Source organism: Podarcis liolepis (genome assembly GCF_965112155.1).
Source record: "Podarcis liolepis genome assembly, chromosome: Z".
NCBI classification, from domain to species: domain Eukaryota; kingdom Metazoa; phylum Chordata; class Lepidosauria; order Squamata; family Lacertidae; genus Podarcis; species Podarcis liolepis.
Window position 1 is genome coordinate 17,481,218 of NC_139570.1, and position 18,615 is coordinate 17,499,832.

The window sequence follows — 18,615 nt, forward strand, 5'->3', positions numbered from 1 at the left end:
GTTATTAAGAAGACACGCGAGTCTTCAGCCCCGCCTTCTTTTCCTGAGTTCTCCAAAGCATGTCCGAGAAAAGCCGAAGATTGCCGAAACCTGGGAGAAGAAGCTCCGTTCGCTTTACAGCAGTCTTTTTCGGAGGAGGACTGGGAGTGCCTAATTCGTGCCGGCAGGTGGCGCCAGCTAGCTAGCAGCGAATGATTGCAGTATTTCGTGGCGTGGCAGCTGCAATGTCAGGCAGGAATTAAACAGGTGCAGCTTCTCCCTACCTCGCACGATGCCGCGCTGCATACACGCCATGCATTTAAAGCACATTCCAACCCCCCCCGCAAGAATCCTGGGAACTGTAGTTTAAGGGTGTTGGGAATTGTAGAGCTGAGAGGTGTAAACTACAGCTTCCAGAAGTCCTCGTTTCGTGGAGGTGCTTTACATGAACAGTGGGTATGCAGCCAGAGACAGTGATGGTGGGGCTTCATTCATTCATTTTGTTTGTATGCCTCTTTTCCACCAAAAAGGTGCTCCAAGCGACTTATAACAAAACAACAACAGGGGTGCATTTCAAATAAAAGTCTCATAATAACATAGAAAAACAATAGCATGGTAATAATTTTGTTACAACATAGAAAAACAGAAATACAATAGCATACAAAAAAACCCCACATTTCAGTACTATACATGTAAAAAAACCAAAAAACCCTTAATTTGATGCCATGAAGTAAGAGGCAATGCCTTAATTGTATCTGTGTTTATAGGCCATTAGGTCGGACCTCTTCCATCCTTTATCAAGGAGAGTGCCCACTTTCACACAACACAAATTCACCTCTTGAATTTCTGCCTGTTAGGCAAGAATCCTATTCGTAGCTTTTTCAACTGGTGTGAGTCAGTACAGTGTAGGAGGGTTGGCCTTTGGAAAAGCGCTTGCCATCCCTGAGCACTAAGCCCTCGACTGAATTTTTAAAAGTATTTAATTTAATTTTTACATTGATATCCCACCATCCCTTTCAGGATGAGAGACGGTGACTGACCCAAAGTCACCCACTGAGCTTCATGGCTGAGCAGGGCGGGGATGGGGGAGTTCAAACAGCTTCTATCCCAGCACTCAAACCATTTGATGTTCAGTCTTAAGTGCCAACGTGCTTTGTCTCAGACCTGCCTGTTTCTACAAACCAAAAATCAAATTCCTCTGTGTGTGTGTTTGTGCTTGACATCTTTCCGCAGGGCCTGCAAGACAGAGCTGTTTCACCAGGCCTTTGGCCAGGTCACAGCCTGACTCCCTCCCTCGGCAATCTTCACGGAGCTCTGGCCCAATGGTTGCCAGTGGCTTGAATTAATTAATTTTATAATGAATGATTTTAGAGTGTTGTTTATGCTGTACTTTTGTACTGTTTTATTGTTGTTAGCCGCCCTGAGCCCGGCTTCGGCTGGGGAGGGCGGGATATAAATAAAATTTATTATTATTATTATTATTATTATTATTATTATTATTATTATGTTACCCTTTCTCCAAAGAGCTCAAAGCGGCTTACAAGATCCCACTTCCTTTATCCTTTCAACAACCCTGTGCGGAAGGCTAGGCTGTGAGGGAGTCCACACAATGGTTTCACAACTGAATCATGATATGAATCTGGCTCATCTCAGTCTTACTGTACAGTGGTACCTCGGGTTACATACACTTCAGGTTACATATGCTTCAGGTTACAGACTCCGCTAACCCAGAAATATTACCTCAGGTTAAGAACTTTGCTTCAGGATGAGAACAGAAATCGTGCAGCTGCGGCACAGCAGTAGCGGGAGGCCCCATTAGCTAAAGTAGTGCTTCAGGTTAAGAACAGTTTCAGGTTAAGAACAAACCTCCGGAATAAATTAAGTACTTAACTCGAGGTACCACTGTACAGTATTTGTCCAACACTGTAACTAACCATACTGGCTTTTTCATGACTGCCTCATAATTGCAGAGCTCTCTTTTCCCCCAAAGTTGTTCCCATTATGTGGTCGGGTTTTCTGCGGGTTGATTTTCAATTGAGTGCTAAAGAGCGGGTTTTCTCAGACAAAGCTCCTGCGGGGGCCAGGGGAGGGGGGAGACGTTCAGACACAGAGATTTAAAGTACAGACTGTGTCTGGAAAGACTGGACGAAAGGTAGGTGTGGGTAAAGCCATAGGAACAGTTTATTTTAAGAGTGGCACATTGGTATTTAAAGCACTTTATTGCTGAAGAATCCTGGGAACTGTAGTTCACCCCTCACAGAACTACAACTCCCAGCACTCTTCACAAACTATCACTCCCAGAACTCTTTGGGGGGAGGGTGCTTCAAATGCATGGTGTGTGCACAGCCACACAAGAACCGAAATCCTAAAATCCTAGCACATTGTCCTTGCCCTACAAATGTCTGGTGAGAAAACATGCTAGTGTCTCGGTTTACTGACTGCCTTCCTTTTAAACCATGAATTTATGATTCATGAAATCTGAAGTATCGTACAGGGGGCTGCTTATGTTGCTTTAACCCTGCTGGGGGGGGGGGCGGTTTGCATGTTCTGCACTCAGTGAGTCATTGAGTAAGATTTCTTTCTAAGCAGCCTGGCTCTCTCTCTTCACCCCCCCCCCTTCTTCCTTTCCTCATTGACTCTCTCTCTCTCTCTAGAGAGAGAGTACAGCTTTAAATAAACATCTGGCAACTGCAGGCTACCCCACATCTGGGCAGCGTTAGCTGAGTCTGGAAGCCGGTAAGAACAAGCCACTTGTTTTGAGAAAGTTAAAGAAGAGGACTCCTGTATGGACTGAGAGAGACAGAGAACCAGAAGGCACAATTGCACACCAATTCACGGGCAAGGCAGGTAAGAAAGAGCCTGCTTCTGTCGGTCCTTTGCTGCTCTGTTTGCAACAGACAGAAAAGACACGAGGGAGATGAACAGCTTATTTATTTTACTTTATTCAATGAATTTATTAGCCGCTCTTGTGCTGAGATTCTCTAAGCGACTTACATAATGGGGGGGGGGATATGGGCTGTATGCTACAATAGCCATGCTCAGAGTAGACCCCTTGAAATTAATGAGCAGGACTAACATAAGCCCATTTATTTCAGTGGATATACTGAACTTGGTTGATTACAACCCTAAGGCTGCAATCCTATACGTACACACTTTTCTGGGGAGTTGGAACTTGCTTCTGAGTAGCCATACCTAGGACTGTGGCATAAATATTTATAAATCTACATCCGTTTTGCACAAATGGAAACTGGTGAGTTGTGTGTCATTGGGGTGTGTGAGAGGGATGCTGAGTATATAGTGTTGCCTTTCTGCTTTAAGAAGTTGCATCAGATGATTGGCCCATCTATTTACAGTATTTAATTTATTTAAGAATTTGTACCCTGTTTTTCCCCGGACCAGCTTTCCAAAGTAGATTATGATTAAAACGTAATATGACAACAGTAAAGAACAGTAAGCACCAGCATATGACAATAATAACACATAGTAGCTTTTATTTTATTTTTAAATGCTAGGAACAGTCGAAAAACATCAGGAAATACATTCTGAATGGGGGGGAAATGAAATTTTCAATTTCTGTCTGAAACCAGATATTTTTATCCCAGAGTTGTCTACTTTTACTGGTATTCTAACATTATCAAATTGGTATCATCTCTAAAGCATTGCTTTGCCTGTATAAAGATGTCAGGTGCAGGCCTTATATCTCCTCTTACTTAATTGGGATCTCATAAATCAGGGCTTTATGCTTACAGTGGTACTTCGGGTTACATATGCTTCAGGTTACATACGCTTCAGGTTACAGACTCCGCTAACCCAGAAATAGTACCTCGGGTTAAGAACTTTGCTTCAGGATGAGAACAGAAATTGTGTGACGGCGGCGCAGCAGCAGCGGGAGGCCCCATTAACTAAAGTGGTGCTTCAGGTTAAGAACAGACCTCCAGAACGAATTAAGTACTTAACCAGAGGTACCACTGTACTTCAAAATGTAGCAAGCCAGCCCGGATGTGTTTGGGGGTTCCTCTTGTTTATTCTGAGTGGCACCCTGGACTTCTACCCCGAAGACAAAAACCTGGAGTCTTCCTTTAGATACTGTATCTTCCCTTGTCCCTCCTGGCCAAGGTCCTGTGTCTTTTAAGACCTATGTGACGGGCAGAAACTCAGCAGGGAAAGCTGCACATGTTGCATTTCCGTTTGGTAGAAGTTGCTATGATCAAGACACAGTAATCCCATCAGGCAAGAGTGAGGGGGAGAAGGTGATAAAACTACACAGAGTTGAAGAAACAGCCAGAGTTGAAGACAGGTATAACTGCCAGTCTTATAGCAGGGGTAGCCAGCATGGTGTCCTCAAGGTGTTGTGGGAGTACAACTCGCATCATCCCTGACCAATGGCCAGATTGACTGGGCTGATGGGAATTGCAGTCCACAGACCATGTTGGCTACCACTGTCTCTTGCTCAGTACAGTCATACCTTGGGTTACAGATGCTTCGGGTTGTGCAATTTCGGGTTGTGTACTGTGCCGAACCCAGAAGTACCGGAACGGGTTCCTTCCAGGTTTCGGTGCTTGCGCATGCGCAGAAACGCTAAATCGCACTTTGCGCATGCGCAGAAGCGCCGAATCACAACCCACATGTACGCAGATGCTGTGCTGCGGGTTGCAGATGCTGCAGGTTGTGAACGTGCTTCCCGCATGGATCACGTTTGCAACCTGAGCGCAGTGGCGTAGCGTGGGTTGTCAGCACCCGGGGCAAGGCAAGTAATTTGCGCCCCCTAACCCGTGGATTTGCGCCCCCTAACCCCCAGATGTTGCGCCCGGTGTGGCCGGCCCCTCCTGCACCCCCCACGCTACGCCACTGCCTGAGTGTCCACTGTACATCATTCTAGTAGAAGGCAGGGGGCGGGATTTTGGTAGACACAAGACATAAAATTCCCTGCTAAACTCTTTCTACAAGTTGACCTCCCTCTTTATTTAATGCATTGGATAGTAGAATAGTCCTACCACCTTGAGATAGAATGGGGGAAAGAATATATGCTGCAAAACTTTTTAGCATGCTGCTCCTTCTGGTAAAGTGCTGAGTTCAAAGCTTACATTTTAATGGGATTAATCTCTGGCAAGTTACTACCTCTCAGCCTCAACTCCCTAGCTTTAAAATGGGAGAGCAAGCAAGTGGCCAGGGAGAAAAAAAACCCTCTATCATAATACTGGAATCCCATATCATCCAATGAAACTGAGGAATAGGAAATTCACGTCAGGAAAAAGGAAGTACTTTTTTTGCCCAGCACATAGTTGTAATGGTAGCATCAAACTTTGATGGTTTGCTTAGCTCATGTGTTCCTATATACATAAATATGTAAAACATCATAACATCTGAAGTTCATGTGGCCTTGCTAACTACAACATGAGGAATAGCAGACTGCTTCAGGGGAGCTGTTTAACTGGGGGTGAGAGGTACTTCATATAGTGGTTTAGCAAAGTGTTGGAAGTTGATGGGAGTGAGAGCCTACCATCATCTGGAGGGCCACAAATTCCTTATCCCAATCCTGCCAGACCCGTCTGTCCACAGTCAGAGTGCCAAGCGGGACCACAGTCAGAGCGCCAAGTACAGAAAAGTTACCTCCAGCTCAACAAGCTGCCCTGTGCTCTGTGATATTGTGGGAAGGGATGGCCCTTTAAAAAAAACAGCCCTCTGCAAGACTAGTTAGTAAATATGAATTTATTGTTTTTTTATCCTTTAATGCAAAACAGGCATCAAGAAGGATGTGCCAGCTGAACTCACTGGATAGTTTTATTTTACCCACTGGACTCTCTAATTTGTTTTGATTTTATCAGGATATTCGTCAGTGAGCCTCCTTCTGTGTATTTGTCAAGGCATTTCTTACTCAATGTTTATTTGCTAATAATTCCTGCTTCCCAGCCAACCATGCACACACCCTTTCTTTCTTTCTTTCTTTCTTTCTTTCTTTCTTTCTTTCTTTCTTTTTTCTCTGTCCCTTGTTTACATGTCCCCCACTGTTATCAGCAGTCCACACACACACACCCCTCTGATGTACAAATCATATTCTCTTGGCACCTGGAGGTCACTTATCCCAATCTATAGTAAACCTTAAGGTTAGCATCTGTTTTGTTATGAGATACAAGACACTTCCAGACCTGTCACTATTTTCAGGGGAATTCAATCACATAACGGCAAATTCAGGTCTTGTAATAGTAGCTTGTGAGGTCTTGTGTGACAAACCTGCTTCCTCAAAAGATTGGACTTTTTGCAGTAAGGAAAGTGATGGGGAAAGTATGGAATAACTCTTGCTTTGATGCAACATCATCTAACCTCCCTGCAAACAAATTGAGACAAATGCTCATTAAATAACCAATATCATCAAATCTCCCTGGAAACAGAGCAGGATGACTGGTCAATGTACAGGTCCTCTGAAAGTGCCCATTGTCTGTAACTTAATATCACCAGTGCTGTTTATTAGGAAGGAGGAAGCAAACTGAATGAATCTCATAAGATGATGATACAGAGCCTGAAGAAGCAATGCAAGCAACACAAATACATCTCTCTGTCCTTCTGCAGTGGGAAGCTTCTTCACCTTAAGATTGACTTCTTTTGGTCTGCCTGTTATTAATTGGTAGTGCCTGTTGTGGGCCTCTCTGCCAAGGACTTTCCCCCCCTCTTGAGCCTCCAGCCTGTTCCTCCCCTGTTAACAGACAGACACTTTTGGCTCATGCGTAATATATGCAAACAACCAGTTGGAAGGGTCTATGTACGAATTACTGGCTTAAAACGCGGCTCGGCTGCTCTTTTCCTCAATTCGGATTAAAGCTGGTATGGGAGAAAACACACCAAAATACAGTATTGCATAAGAAAAAAACAGGATAGATACCTTATATAGATACAGATTGTGAACACTGTGTGTACACTAGCTTCCAAAACTAACAAGAGGAGCACACTGGATGCAGAGCAAACAGGAGTGTGTACACAGCCAGGTAGCGGCAAATAAAATGCCGTATGAATGGAGCCTAATATAAGGCAGAATGAATCCACCACAAATGCACTGTTATGGTGTAAAGGACATGCTGCCGAATACACGAGCCTGGAGGGGTGTCAAACTAAGATGGCCCTTGCACGGGGAACCACTCCACATCTGCAGCCTATGCAGCACCAATTGTTTCTGTGCAGGTGGTGGCGGGGGAACTGGTATTTGCCTGTGTCTACCAGCTGTTTGCCAAGTAGATTTTCACATGCAACCTGCTTCAGGTGTCCTAGGAATTCTGTATCGAGACACATTCACTACTTTTTAAATCAAAACTCAAAAATGTCAAAATTTACAAAAAATTGTGAGCGAGAGACCTGCACGTTAGGTGCCTCAATTGGTGGTTTCAGCAGGAAGAGCTGGCATTCTTAACGTATATCCAATGTGATTTATTTGTATCTTGTGGTTTTCCTGCTCCTTATTGATTTGATTCTTCTGTTGTATTTACTGCAGCTTTGTTGTATGTTTCTTCCTTATTGGAAAATATTTTTATTCGTCAGTTACTGTAACGAATGAGTTGCTTTAAGCTCAGCCTGGCCGTTGGCAAAGTGAAATACAAATATGAAAGAAAATAAAAGTGCTTCAGTTTCAAGAAGAAAAATAGTTTTCTTTCTTTTGCATCTCTGTCCCTCAAACATTTAGGGTGCTAGCTTAGTTTTTAAAAAGAAAAATAAATGTATAGCGTCTACGTGTGTATGCCTAAGCATTTGCAAGTGTTGGGGTTGGCCTTGCTGCTTTTGATTGTTGACGTCCTGCCTCTTATTCTGGCTTTCAGCTTGAATTCTCAGGCAGCTCTGCCTTCATCTTTACCCTGCCATCTGGAATCTCCATTCGCATGCTAAGATGCCGCGAGGAGCATCCCCCCTCTTGCTGCTTCTCTGGGCCAAAATGGTCTCCTCCACATGGTATGAAGGTAAGCACTGACAAGTCAGTACCAAAGTCAGGCAGGGGGAGGGGGGATAAACTTAAGAACAAAGGTGGTAAGACTTTTTACATTTTCTCAAAGGCAGCCTTCCTTGGGTAGCAGGCCCTTAGGCAAGTGCCCTTAGGTAATAGCAGGCTACCTACAGGTGTGTGGCACATTCAGCTCCAATCCAGAGAGTGCCGCACCAGCACCATAGTGAAGGCACCACCGCTGCTGCCCTTGCCACCTTGCAGCACTACTGGTAACAGGCCTAGGAAAGACCCCTGGCCTCAGAGATCTGGTTGCCACTTGAGGACAGTAGAGTGGCAAATGGCCCTATAGCCAGACTTGGCCTGAGACAGGCACATCTATTTTTATACGCATTGTAAGTAGCTGTGGTATCCTTTTGGCCACAGCTGCCATCCGAGCAAGACCACAGTCAGTCTGTACAATAGTTGGGTATCTTTGTCAAAGAAGCCCCCAAGGCATAGGCAATAGGAAGCGGGGAGGAGCACCCATACATCCTGCAACTCCTTCGCCACAAAAGCATTGCAATTAATAACCCATCGTGGAACTAACTGCGGTTCCTGCTTTGCTGGGGGCAAGGGAGGGCAGATGGATACGCATCTGGGGTTAGGACCATACCTAGATTGAAGTAAATATAGACCATACCTAGATTGAAGTAAATATAATTCTGCCCCCCTCCCCCTGCAATAGCAGGAGCTAAAATTTTCCATATGTCCTGTCTCTGGCTGATGAGGAGACCACTTGGCAAGCGATGGTTTGTCTGGAACAGTTTCAGACAGTAAGCAGTGGGATTGGGGTGTTGACAGGGACTGGGGGGCTGGCAGTGAGTAAGCCTCTTTACTTCCTCCACTAAGCTTCTGAGTTTCTTATGCCTCTTGGCTCTCATGCGTTCCGCTAAAAGTCCATCCATTGCCTGGTCACTGTTAGGCAAGCAAATAGCTTCAGGAGACACAGTTCTTATTGCAGTCGTCTCTAAATGTTTCTGGGAAACCTTGCAACAGATGTGCTTTGCCACATGTGCATGAGGCTTAAAAGGCCCTGCCTGTACAAGCTTGGGCCCTTTTCCTGGGCCAGGCTGCTGTGGCTTTAATGGCAACAAGACAGAAAAGGATTTCAGCAGGCAATGTTTTCCCCACCCTCTCTAAAAAGCAACAACCCTGAAACAATTATGAACATAGGAAGAGTCCTGCTGGGTAAGTCCAGCATCCTGGACTTTTCATAGTGGTCAACCAGATGCCTATGGGAAGCACCAAAACAGGATCTGAGTGCAACAGCAGTCAATTAGCTCAGTTGGTTATTGCTTGGTGCTGGTAACACCAAGGTTGCAGGTTCAATCCCTGTATGGGACAGCTGCATATTCCTGTCTTGCAGGGGGGGGGGGTGTGAACGAGATGACCCTCAGGGTCCCTCCCAACTCTACCATTCTATGATTCCCAGCAGCTGAAACAACCTGCCTCTGACAGCAGAGATAGCACGTGATTGCCATTAGCCACTGCGTATGGCAGGCAAATTTGTTTCAGTGGCAGCGTATCTCCAGTTCTTGTGCCATGTGAATCTAAGATCACTCTGCCCACATTGCAGCACCAATGCTAGGCTTGGTTCAGACAAGGCTGGTCTATCTCTCAACCCCCAGCTATGAGCTGTGGTGAAAGAGTTGGTTTAGATTTCTTCATTTCCATCTTGGAAAAGTGTGGCCACATTTGTGATTGCTGGAGCTACAACCACTACGGGCTATGAAGGCTGACTCAGCCCTTTCCTTGCAAGGAGATGGTTAGACATACATCAGACTTTCCCTAGAGGCTGGTGGTGCAGGAACATGACATTGGAGAAGGACAATTTATGTGTGGGAAGGTAGTACCCCACAGGACGTCATTGTGTGTGGTGTGTACACGTTCTCCATGGGGATGCTGTCTAGACTAGTATTCATCCTCTCCCTGCTCCTCTCTCCTGACTACTTCCCATTGCAAAACAATGGGAAGCTTGCTAGCCAGAAAGAAGCAGCGCTCCAAGCAGCTTGGTCTACACACCATTAAGATTCCCAACTTGAATCAAAATACCAAGGACCAAGGAAATAAATGTAACAGGGACCAGAGAAAGCATCAGTAAGTGGAGTCCTGGCAGCTGCCCCAGGATACCAGGTGCTGCAACTGGCCCTTGCCGCTGAGCATCATCCAAACCTGGATAAAGTGAGCAAGAGCTGCTGCTGCTCCTTCCTCCTTACTTCCATCAGTGGTCACACACTGGGAGAGGTCAGACTGCACAAGCAACAACAGGAAGGAGCACAAATAAAAAGACTAGGAGTTCCAGGAACTGGCTTCAAGAACCCTGCTGGGCTAGGCTGCGGGCCTTGGCAGAAGCTCAATGGCACTGACTCCTGACACTGCCCTTTAGTGCTAGGTCGTCTCTCTTGAAACATACAAGGCAGCTGTGTCTCTGGGCATGTGCAGCATGCATCCCAGTCATCATTGCCAGTGGGAGTGGGTGGGTGGGTGAGGAGCAGCTTTTCCATCCTAGGTATTTTGCACTTAGCCAGTCTCAGGCTTCTTATAGACATGAAGCGATGCTCTCAAGCCGGGCAACGGAAACATCTGGTCTTTCGCTTAGCAGAGATGTGGTTTCAGAGCTAATGCAGAAGATGTTGTGCCTCGTTTCAAGCATGGGTGCTAAAATTAAGAGGTGGGTCCATTCACAAACAGGAACGGGAATGATTCATGAGAGTGCCTGGGTGATGGGGGGAATGAACTGTGGCCTCTGGAATTAGAGGGAACCCAGTGGAAATGTGACCTAATTGGGTTGGAATGCCAGCCGACAGCTCTTATTCATTCATCTGGGATCCAAATTTATTCTGCTCCAATTCACTATAAAAGATATTTTTGTCTCCACATATGTCTTTCACTGATTTTTGTGGAAACGCTGGAAAGAAAGAAAGAAAACACATACACACACACACAATCCTGCATTTGTTTTGTCTAAAGCAAAGAAAGTACAGAGATGCTTGCAGTCTATCCTTCTGGCATACATACACAGGAAAAGACAGCCTTCAGAATGATCCAACTGTTACAGAGGGTTTGGTTAGCATGCATAGGCGTAGCCAGGGAGGCAGCTGCTCCCCCCTACACACTATCAAGAAAAACAATAGAAATACTTAACTGACCAATCACATTGGTTCTGCCCCCCCCCCCAGAATCCTGGCTACGCCCATGTTAGCATCACCCTTCTTCCAAGGACAATAATCCTACAAGTAGGATCCCATATTTTTCTTAGAGGTTGCTGCTGCTGAAAACTTACACAGACACCTCATTGCAAGGCCAGCTTTCCACATGTTGGATACCCAAAGGACCGTTTGGAAAAGGCATCCTGAGCCTGCCTAGCATTACATCATACTGAACACTTGAAACTTCCTTATCCTCAGTCAGGCTTATGAATAGGGTGGTCCAGTAGATATTAGACGCTTGGAGATCAGCAAAGGCTCCTGAGAAGCTTAGCAGTTATGGGATAAGGGGACAGGGGGTCCTCTTATGGATCAGTAACTGGTTATAAAGCAGCGAGCAGAAAGTAGGAATAATGAAGAGAAGGGAAAAGTAGCCCCCCCCCCCCGGAATCTGTGTTAGGATAGGAATAGGTTAGGGAGGGTTCAGGTGCCCTACACGTTTTGGGTGAAGGCATGTTGGCCCCCTCAGACTCATGTGTGGATTGGAACTGTAGGTTGGTCTGCGTCTTCATAGAAAGGTTGCATAATGCCGTTTCTTAGAATAGCTGATTATAGCAGCTGAACTCCCCCAACAAAGAAAGCAATTTGAATCTATTTTTTTATGAAACAAATGAGTCATGTAACAAAATGTTGCAGCATCAAGTGCTGCTGATTCCAGTAGCTTCATTCTGTTCCTCCCAACTAAAAGCAACAGGCTGGCAAGATTCCAGGGACAGAGCATACTCAATCCTTATGAGCTGTTTCAGGAAGAGGGGTTCTCTATTAGGGTGATTTTTTTATTATTATTTTTAAAAATGTGCATCTGTAAACCTTGGGCATCCCCAAGCCTGCTGGTTCCAAGGGAGTGGATGATACAGTTTTCACTGCGTCAGAGCTTTACAGCCTAAACATCAGAAATAAGGCTCACCCACACTTCTGTTAGTCCCATGATTCATTCTGTTTGTCCCATAATTTCTAGGAATGGGTCTGAGCGGTTTTCCTTTTGCCCCACAACTTTCCCTGGAAAAACCCACTTTTTTAAACCACTGAATCAGAACAAAGGTCAATATGCAGAAAACCCAACTGATGTTCTCTGCAAACAGTGGGTTTTTCCTGTGGAAAGTGGCAGGACAAATGAAGACCCTTTCAAACCCGTACCTAGAAATCGTGGGACAAGCCGAAGTGTGGATGAGCTCGTAGAGGGAATGGTTTAGGGGCAGTCTTCTGCTGCGGTAGCCAGCGAATATTTCATCATCATCACCCTCGGAATTTTATTTCCTTGCATTTGTGAATCACTTCCCATGAGGCACCCCAAAGCGATTCACAAAATAATAAGCTATATAGAACAGGTACACATATAAAAGCAGTTAAAACAATTGCAAACATAAAAACGATTGTTAAAAATGACTGTAACTATAAAAAAAAAGTTTAAGACAGCAGCATATAGATAAAATCAGTTCAGATTCAAGACAGATACCAAGTGGAATACAGGTTTCAGAAGGCTTGTTGGAAGGTGAACATTTTTCGCAGGCAATACAGGGGGTGCCTGTCTGATATGCATTGGGAGGGAGTTCAGCCATGCAAAAGGTCCGATTCCATTATTGTGCAGAATAGACCTCCTAACAGGATGCTAAGTGCAGGCGTTGTGTGTCAAGGTCCCCAAGCCACCCCTAAATAAATTCACACTTCACACCATAATTTTTGTTTAAGGTTTTTGGCATAATTTTGGCCACAACTTTATTAAAATACAAACAATGTGAGTGGTTGCTTAGGCATTGGTTATGACTATCTGTCCCCGCCTAGGGACAGAACTGACATCCGCAAGCCTGCGAAGTCAGTAAAGAAAACATTTTATGGGGAGTAGATGGAGCTGGGTACGAGACCGTCACCTCTCCCCAAATGCTCCCAGGGGCTCTTGCGTGGCCCTATCCCCTTTTACAGGGGTGCGGACAAAAGCATGGTGAGCCGCTGAATTCCTTTAACAGAATACCCTTGCGGTAGCAGCATTGGAGGGGCAGGCACAGCCAATCCATACCCCTCCACCAACCAATATTCTAAAACCAATGCCTAACCACAACCTTACAAGTTGTGACGATTTGCTACGCAGTAGGCAAAAACCAAATGGCACCAGCCAATCAGCCAAATGGACAAAATTCCTACCAGGCCCCTGCTCCAAAAGTAGACGACACCATGACAGACATAGCAAGGTCAAACGCAACAAACACCCTAAACTTAGGGAGGGTGGGCGGCTGATCCGATGCGCACAGCAAAAAGAGAAAGCTCAACGCTGCGCGCAGGTAATATATTCAACTCAGGCTATCACTCAAAATTGGCAACATCAAACTCTCCCCAGCAACCCAAGGAGTGCAATCACACTTTGGGCCAACCAAACCAAGGAGAACACACTCTCTCTCCTACAGAATGCAGTGATTGGTTGGGAATGTAGCGGCTGACGTGGTCCTAGCAGATCCCAAGCCTATCCTGGTTCCAAGCTGTATATTGCTTTGTGCACTGATACCAGCACCTTGAACCTCGCCTTGTAGCTAGGTGCAATTATTTCAGCAGTGAGGTAGTAATGAGCCGCTGAGCTGCCACGTTTTGCACTAGCTGCAGCTTCTGGGTCAGCTTCAAGGGCAGCACCACACAGAGCATGTTGTAGCAATCCAACCTGGAGGAGGTTTACCAGTGCATGGCTGACAGTGGTCAGGCGAGCCCAACCCGGAAATAGTTGCAGCTGCCTTACCAACTGAAGCTGGTAAAAAGGCTTAATAGATTTAAGTTGCACTCTGGCAATCTCTGCTTCCATGCCATCTCCATGTTGCTTCCTGCATTTAACAGACCTGGCATAAAAAACTGTTTAGTCTGGTGGTTCATGCCAGCAGCCCTAACCAGGCTGCTCCTGGGAAGAAATATTTGTGCAAGAACTTTTTTCGGAGAGTATATGCTCTAATGATTGGTTTTGAGGTTGGGAACCCAGTTCACAAATGTACATACCCTCCCCTCCCTTGACCTATTGAATTCAACACCAGATGCTATTCATAAAGGGATTTTAGCAGGTAGAGCCTCACCTTTGTAGGTGTCTTATTCACCAACTTCGATGTCCTTTCGAGGATGTTTCAGAAGATGACAAGTGGCAACCAAGATTTGCAAGACCTGCATGATGGATCCCAACATAAAGCAAATTCTTAATGCCTCTCTTCAAGTACTATATACCGTATTTTTTGCACCATAACACTCACTTTTTTCCTCCTAAAAAGTAAGGGGAAATGTCTGTGCGTGTTATGGAGGGAATGCCCACGGGTGGCATGCATACGGATTTTCCTCCTCTAAAAACTACGTGCGTGTTATGGTCGGGTGCGTGTTATAGAGCGAAAAATACGGTAACTTTGGAGACATTTATAAGATCACTTTGCTTGTGAGGAAAAAGTGCTGGAAACTTGTGCTGTCTTAGTATGATTTTGGATTGCAAATGTACAGGTAGAACAGGCAGAACTCAAGTAGGCATAAGAAAAGTCCCAAAGCTTATTTTTCTGACTGAGGCTTTAAAAAAATTATTCTTTCTCTCCCTCCACCAACCCCACCAGAGGTGGATTTTGAGCAGTGCATCCAGTTCAGTCACATTGAGCGTGGAGACTTGGGGGTGGCGCAACTAGGATTTAGAATGAAGCATGAGAGGTGGGGGGGGGGGTGTTTTGCTGAATTTTGATGTCTCACACAGCGCACCACTGAAATTTGAGACCCGAAGATCCACCACAGACACCCTTTGTTTCTTTTTCTTACCATCCGGCTTGAAGAAGACCTTTGGAGGTCAAACGCTTGTGACATTTCAGTCAGTCCTATTAAGTACATTTTCCTGCATTTCTGGATTTTTGCCCCTGACCTGCCTCCCCTCCCACCCACCCAGGGCAAACACGGCTACCCGCTGCAGTTTGCGTCTTGTGCATTTGTGTAATCAGTAGCAAAATTTCAAAAGAAATCCCCCACGGACAGATCAGGGACCAAGATGATTTCTAGGGATGAGGAACTAAACTCAAGACTTCCCCTGGGCAATGGCATCGTTGGCTCAGATTTGGAACCAATTTGGCAGAGTCTGCATCATTGTAGGGGTGATGTTATTCTGATTTGGGACAGAAACAAGCAGGGCTTCCCCCCCCCCATCCAGAACTCATTGGAACTCACCAATGGCACCATTGCCATTATAAGAGAACAAGGGAGGTGTTCATGGTGAATTCCGGCACCTCTTTTTCTAGAAAAAGAGCACTGGGAACAAGGATAATAATAATAATATTATTATAATTTATTATTTGTACCCTGCCCATCTGGCTGTGTTTCCCAAGCCACTCGGGGCGGCTTCCAACAAAGATTAAAAATACATTAAAATGTCACACATTAAAAACTTTCCTGAACAGGACTGCCTTCAGATGTCTTCTAAATGTCAGGTATGTAGGCCATGGGTAGGAAACTAAGGCCTGGGGGCCGGATCCGGCCCAATCGCCTTCTAAATCCAGCCAGCAGAAGGTCCAGGAATCAGTGTGCTTTTACATAAGTAGAATGTGTCCTTTTATTTTAAACGCATTTCTGGGTTATTTGTGGGGCATAGGAATTTGTTCTTTTCCCCCCTCCAAAATATAGTCCGCCACCCCCCACAAGGTCTGAGGGACAGTGGACCGGCCCCCTGCTGAAGAAGTTTGCTGACCCCTGATGTAGACAACATTGTCACTTTCTGTTTCTCCCTCCTTTGCGCCAGGATCTGGCTACTCCGCTGCAGAAAGGCAAACCAACGAGGTGTATGCTGAAGAAACCTCCCATGTTCTTGCTCCAGAATATCGAGGTAAGCGTTTTCAGATTGGTAGAGCTAAATAATCTTTAAAAGTGCACTGCCATCTAAACGATATTGGACTGCAACTTCCATCAGCACTGACCATTGGCCAGGCTGAGTAGGGCTGATGGGAGTTGGGGTCCAATGACATATGGAGGCCAGCCATTCTCAGTAATTTTCATGTGATCTTTTGGAAGGCCCAGCTGTTGCACATACATCATTCTCTGGGGGAGGGGGCAGTTTGGGGCATCCTTGGAAAGGTGCCATCTTTTTGGCTCTCCATCCCTCCTGCAGCCTGAGGGATGCAAGAGGCAAGCAGTAAGGGTGTCAGGAACCAACATACACACATTGATTGGAGGTGTGAGGAGGGAATGGGACCTCAATTACTAGCCCTAGTGCAATCACCATACACCCACTAGCCATACGTCTCAGGGGCTGAACATAGAGCATTAGTGAGCAAGGACTGTAGGCATATAGGGGTCTTACATGGAACTCCATCTAGATTCCCAGTTGTGAGGAAGAGCCCTGTATGCTCAAACATTGGGTGAGCATATTCTCATTAATGGCATGCTTCACTTGCTCAAACATTGGGTGAGCATATTCTCATTAATGGCATGCTTCACATGTTTGGTGTATGGCATCTGCGCACTCCTAGGCCCCACTTGCATTTCAAGCACTATAATATTGCTGTAACAGTCGCGGCTTTCCCCAAAGAATATTGGGAACTGTCATTTGTTAAGGGTGCTGATAGGTGTTAGGAGACGCCCTCAGGAGACCCCCTATTCCCCTCACAGAGCTACGATTCCCAGAGTTCCCTGGGAAAATGAATTGTTTGTTAAACCACTCTGGGAATTTTCCACTCTGGGAATAGGGGAATAGGGGTCTCCTAACAACTCTAAGCATGGGATGCGGGTGGCGCTGTGGGTTAAACCACTGAGCCTAGGATTTGCTGATCAGAAGGTCGCGGTTCGAATCCCCACAACAGGGTGAGCTCCCGTTGCTCGTTCCCTGCTCCTGCCAACCTAGCAGTTCGAAAGCACGTCAAAGTGCAAGTAGATAAATAGGTACCGCTCCGGCGGGAAGGTAAATGGCATTTCTGTGCGCTGCTCTGGTTCACCAGAAGTGGCTTAGTCATGCTGGCTGCACGACCCGGAAGCTGTACACCGGCTCCCTCGGCCAGTAAAGAGAGATAAACGCCGCAACCCCAGAGTCAGTCACGACTGGACCTAATGGTCAGGGGTCCCTTCACCTTTAACAACTCTAAGCACCCTTAGCAAACCACAGTTCCCAGGTGGTATAAGAGTGCTAAATATATAGTTGTAGTCAGAGAGACTGAGGGGAGCCTTGTAGGCCATCTAGGTAATTTACCTGCTCAAATTGGAAAACCTAGAAACAGAAGAGCCCACCACAATGTTGGGTCCCTATCTGCACTATAAAGCACTATCATAACACTTTAACAAGCCATGGCTTCCTCCAATGAATCCTGCGAACTGTAGTTTGTAAACAGTGCTAGGCAACCATTGTGGGCAGATATTCTCTTTTCCCTTTCACACAACCGGCCCTTGACCTGCCTGGATAATGCTAGCCATGGGGTCCTATGGGGACAGCCAAGAGCTGCTGTTTTGCTCTGTGGCTGGGTCGGCCCTGATTAAATAATTGATGTAAAGGCAGGGAAACAGCTGGCACAAAATTAATTTACCACAGTTCCTGAATTCAGAAGTTTGCCTGAAATGTAAAATTAGGGGCAGCTAGTTGGGGAAGCTCCAAGGCTGTGCTATTGTTCACCAGAGCTGGGCCCCTAGGTCTGGTTTTCAAAGCCTGGAGCTTGTTAAGGAACAATAACAAAGAAAATTCCACAGAGCACACACAGAGTGCTTTCTTCCATGGCCAAATAACTAACCATACTAGTCAGACCTTATCCAGAGAACTCAGCCTGGTTCTGTGGACCACACTTTTAAGGAGGATGCAAATTGAAAGGAATTTAGTGGCGGGGGGGGGGGTGAAGATTGTCTATGGTACAGAAAGCAAATCCTATTAGGAAAGTTTAAAGAAACTGGGGGTGTTTAGCTTTGGAAAGAGAAGTCGGAGGTGGACATGACAGAAATCTTCTTATTGCTGAAGAGATGTTGGATAGAAAAGGACAAAAACTTACTATCTGCTGCCCCAGAGTGGGCAGAAGTAGAGGTAATGGGATTATGCCACAGGAGCATTAAATTTCAGTTGAACTTTGGGACAAACTTATTTGGGGTAAATAAACACCTGATAAATATGCCATGATAAACACCATGCTGGTATTATATTTTCTGTGTTTCACATGAAAAAGTCTCATCCTTTCACAACCATTCTGTTGTTGTTGTTGTTGTTTAGTCATTTAGTAATGTCCAACTCTTCATGACTCCATGGACCAGAGCATGCCAAGCACTCCTGTCTTCCACTGCATCCCACAGTTTGGCCAAACTCACGTTAGTAGTTTTGAGAACACTGTCCAACCATCTCGTCCTCTGTCGTCCCCTTCTCCTTGTGCCCTCAATCTTTCCCAACATCAGGGTCTTTTCCAGGGAGTCTTCTCTTCTCATGAGGTGGAGCCTCGGCTTCAGGATCTGTCCTTCCAGTGAGCACTCAGGGCTGATTTCCTGAAGAATGGATAGGTTTGATCTTCTTGCAGTCCA

The 18,615-nt window shown here is 45.7% G+C and overlaps 1 protein-coding gene across 2 annotated transcripts in view; it reads left to right on the forward strand.

Moving 5' to 3' along the window:
• Positions 1–87: 87 nt before the first annotated feature.
• Positions 88–18,615, forward strand: part of SRPX2 (sushi repeat containing protein X-linked 2) — a 31,326-nt gene continuing 12,798 nt past the window's right edge. Inside the window, exons 1-4 of one of the 2 annotated variants that reach the window (XM_083484753.1) lie at positions 88–246; positions 2,636–2,826; positions 7,782–7,919; positions 15,875–15,958. In XM_083484753.1, coding sequence (XP_083340879.1) covers positions 7,850–7,919; positions 15,875–15,958 — 154 coding nt within the window. In that variant the 5' untranslated portion in view covers positions 88–246; positions 2,636–2,826; positions 7,782–7,849. The remainder of the gene's footprint in view (positions 247–2,635; positions 2,827–7,781; positions 7,920–15,874; positions 15,959–18,615) is intronic. The other variant, XM_083484754.1, reaches the window with a different exon arrangement.